Source organism: Oryzias melastigma, linkage group LG20, assembly GCF_002922805.2.
Source record: "Oryzias melastigma strain HK-1 linkage group LG20, ASM292280v2, whole genome shotgun sequence".
NCBI lineage: Eukaryota > Metazoa > Chordata > Actinopteri > Beloniformes > Adrianichthyidae > Oryzias > Oryzias melastigma.
In genome coordinates this window covers 21391261-21395464 of record NC_050531.1, presented here as the reverse complement: position 1 = coordinate 21395464, position 4204 = coordinate 21391261, and the positions used below count along the sequence as shown (strand labels likewise).

At 41.7% G+C, this 4204-nt stretch overlaps 1 protein-coding gene across 1 annotated transcript in view; it reads left to right on the top strand.

The window, feature by feature from the left end:
- Positions 1-4204, top strand: part of scospondin (subcommissural organ spondin) — a 108708-nt gene that overhangs the window by 42466 nt on the left and 62038 nt on the right. Inside the window, exons 37-45 of the mRNA XM_036217530.1 lie at positions 645-756; positions 838-965; positions 1045-1186; positions 1345-1467; positions 1649-1829; positions 2063-2138; positions 2879-2900; positions 3358-3478; positions 3565-3778. Of these exons, the coding sequence (XP_036073423.1) occupies positions 645-756; positions 838-965; positions 1045-1186; positions 1345-1467; positions 1649-1829; positions 2063-2138; positions 2879-2900; positions 3358-3478; positions 3565-3778 (1119 nt within the window). The remainder of the gene's footprint in view (positions 1-644; positions 757-837; positions 966-1044; positions 1187-1344; positions 1468-1648; positions 1830-2062; positions 2139-2878; positions 2901-3357; positions 3479-3564; positions 3779-4204) is intronic.

Sequence of the window (4204 nt, the reverse complement as noted above, 5' to 3'; positions counted from 1 at the left end):
TCCTGCACCTGGAGTGAGAATGAGGGAGAGACTGATCAGGACCCCCTCTCGTTGTGTCATTGAGGGATGTCAAAATAAAAGCTCAAATCTTCATTATGAGGCTATTCAGTTTTTGTCAGATAACTTGACGCTGCGATGTCTCACCAAGTTGTCATGAGGCCAAAAATGTAGCTTATATGACACGAGGACACGCAGGAGAAATAATCGTGTATTCGACACATTCTCCATGTGTTACTTTCATGGTACGACTTTTATAAGCTGTTTCAATTAATGCGGCTCCTGACACATTTGGTTTTTATTGTATTGGTCCAAAGTGGCTCTTTCAACACTTTGGGTTGCCGACCCCTGCCCTAGTCCCTGATTGGTCAAGATTCAACCAATAGACACGTGTTAGAGCCTAAAAACAGTTGTAAAAGCTTCTATAACAAAACACACATATGTACACGTTTACTAGACTTTTCATTGGAAGTTGTTGCTTGGATGTGTTGCAGAGGGTGGTGTGATCGTAGCTTCATAGCCATGTTGCATGAACCTAAGACTAGGAAACTTTCATGATACAGAAGAATATTTGAGGGTCGTTCCAAACAGATAATAGTTAACACATTTGTTAACTCAGATGTGATCTCTAAATGGTTTCTCTGCAGGGCTGGAGTCCTGAACCGGAGGAGTATCAAGAGCTACCAGAGCAGGGACCTGATGGCAGCACTGAACGTCTCTATCTGCAGGTAGACCTGCTGAAGCCATACAACATCACAGGTACCTTTGAGAGGACTTGAAATGAAAATGCATGAAGCATTTTGTTAACAGTACACGAGTGAATTCTTTTCTGTTCTTTAGGTGTGTTGACCCAGGGTGGGGGTGGATTTGGCACATTCGTGTCCAGCTTTTATCTGCAGTTCAGTCAGGACGGGAGGCGCTGGTACACCTACAGAGACGCTGCGCCTGACGCAAAGTCCAGAGCCAAGGTCCAACGGGAAACCAAGTCTACAAAACTTTCTGAACCCCAAGAGATGCTGAAGAGGTTTCCGTCTGTTTTCACTGTAGGTTTTTCTTGGTAACCATGACGATCGAGGCGTGGTGGAGAACAGACTGGACAGGATGGTTTTGGCTCAGTTTGTCCGCCTGCTACCCCACGATTTCCAGAACAGAATCTTTCTACGACTCGAGATCATGGGCTGCGGTGATGGTTGGTGGTTATTGTCTTGTGTGTTTTACATCAGATGCCCCTCCTGATACAACCTTGTTTTTTTTATCCGGGCCCCCCTGGGGCATGAAGGGTTGAAGGACCCACACTGGAAAAAGCTCATCGCCCTCCTCTCCTCCTTACCTTCTTTTTCTCTTCAGTCTCGCTTTGCAACAGGATGGAATTCCAGTGTGGAAACGGTCGTTGTGTGCAGGCCGGCCCTCTGGGAGCGATCTGTGACGGGGTCGATGATTGTGGTGATGGATCCGATGAAATGTTCTGTGGTACGTTCAAGAACTTCACAATCACACAGCTGTTTTAAGATCAAATCTCTCATGTTTGACCTCTTTTGGATTTACTGTTTCAACTCGCAAATCCTTTTGTGAGTTCTAGCCTTTGATTTTTAAGTCAACTTTGCAAGTTTGAATTGATGGCCAGAGAATCCATCATACATCTTGTCTGCAGGAACCCAACCCCCCTTCAAAACCACCAGTTCAAGCAGCTGCCCAACCGGTCACTTCTCCTGCCCCCCACCAGGGGGCTGTATTCATGCAGAACTGCGCTGTGATGGAGTTCCTCACTGTCCTACAGGAGAGGATGAAGACGGATGTGTCCGTCATGATGTCACCACACAGTCGGGAAAGTGGTGGGTCTGAACCCTGCATTCTCTGCTCTCTGAGTACAAAGGTTTAAAGGTTTAAACCATCTAATCTAAATTTAATTTCTGAGAAATACAAAATGGGGTTTGTAACAACAACAGTAACATAAAACCATGTAGGAACTAAATTGAACTAAATAACTGCAATGACAGAAGTCTTTTGTTAATTGATTGTACATTGTAATTTAGTATAATGGGTAATAATTATTTTTTAATTAAAGGTTGTACACGCCCACTCCATCTCCTCTGAGAACTCCATCTATGGCTGGTGTCACTCGGCCGGGCGTAACCCCAACTGTAAGAAAAGACCTTCATTAAACTTCTGTTTGAGTGCGTGGACTGTATACGAGAACTGGACAGAGTGTGACGACACCCACAAGAAATGAAAGTCAATTTATGTGTCATATTTTGCGATTATAAAAATTCTCATGTCGGAGCCAGATTGAGCAGTGATTGGTCTGAGTCATCGTTTCTATGGCAACCCCTCTCACCAATCAGGAGTGAGCTTGTTGGAAGTCCACAGCCCTAACACTAGTTTGGGAGAATCTCTCAATCAAACGTTTTGAACATTCAATGTGAAACCACATCAGATTGATCAGTTTATGACTTAAAGAAATTGAACTACGGAAAAAAAATATTAAGAAAAAAGGAGGATTAACAAGAACATGTTAAAAGGAGACATCAGAGCAAGAATGGTTATTCTATTATCTGATTGATAATAGCTGTTTATTTTCCAAAGAAATCTATAGGATTTGGCTTTGTGGAACCAGCAGATACGTCCTATTTGAAACACTGTCCATGTCTCATATACAGTCAATGATGTGGACATCAGAGAGTTGAAGATGGGAACACGTTGTTACTAAAATGGCACAAATATTCTTTCTTTTAAAGTTCAATCAAAACATGTCAAAATACATTTTAATATTTAAACAGTTTTTGTTGTTTTGAATTTTATCCAAAATTGCTTTTAAAATTCACACAAAGTTTTCTCATCTTACAAAATAAATAAATTAAAATTCCATCTGCTGCATTTGCAGGGTCGCATCCCCCCCCATCCAGGTGAGTCTGCATTTTTCTCTTTGTGTGGTTTTGTTCATGTGAGTGGAAGTTTTTTCCCTTTTAAAATACTTTGTGTTTTATATGGCGTTAAATTTATGTCAAAAGTCTCCCACGGGGGTAAATCAACTCCACACTCGAATGCACAATTCTGCCTCCGTGAGCGCTCCTGTATCCCTGTGCGCGTGGAACCACTACTGCACGCTCATGGAAGTATTCTTGCGCTCAAGAAAGTAGTCCTGTCTCCGTATGTAAGGTTAAGGGCGGAGGCAGCAGACAAAAGCAAACGCAAAGCTTTGAAGTGTGTCAGTAAAAACAAAACATCAAAACGTACTTATATCTTCAAACAACATGACCTGCTGCTGTTACCCGACTTCAAGTCTTTACTGCAAAACAAATAAAAGACTTTCTGGTTATTTTTGTAGTACGGATGACGGCGTTGACAGTCTTCACTTTGCAGGTGTGTGCTCCTCCTCTCTTGGACTGGAGGATGGGAGAGTTCGGTACGGACAGCTGACCTCATCCTCACATCGTGAGAACAACCCAGCAGACGCTGGTAGACTGAACATTGTCCCTAACATGTGAGGGATCGCATTTTTGATATTGTGATGTTTTTAGTCTGAATCTGTTTGTTTGTCCCAAACATGATTTTATGTGTTTGTCTCAGTCCAGTCATGGAGCCTGGTTGGAGCCCCTTACCAGCAGATCCACAACCGTATTTTCAAGTAGATTTTCTGGAGCCTATGTGGATATCAGGGGTGGTGACACAGGGCAGTGAACACATGCAAGGCTACCTTAAAAAGTACCGTCTGGCCTTTGCTTTACACAGCAACCTATTCAGTGACTTCACACAGGATGGATTGTCTGGGAGTCATGCAAAGGTGTGTAGAAGAAAATCTATTGAATACAATCTCTTAAATGGTGCATTGTAAATCTATGTGCAATTTAATGTGAGACAAGAGCTGTGTCCGAATTTCCACCTTAATCTCTAACAAATAAAAAACTATAAAGTGCGGAACTACAGTATCTAAAGCCCTGTATTTTAAAATCAATTGGGACATCATTCTCACTACTTTTTTTTTCAAACAGGAAGTACCATGTCACCAATTTCATGAAGTAATGATCTAATACAAGAATTTTACGACATCTATTTATGACTCCACTGTCTTTTGATGATGAAAACATTAATGGTTAAATGAAAAATTACATTTAAGCACATTTTATTTTTGCAAAAATTGTTGAAACGCAATGCATTGTGGTCTATATTCGCTAATGTAGTGAGCATTGATACACACTGTTTTTTTGCA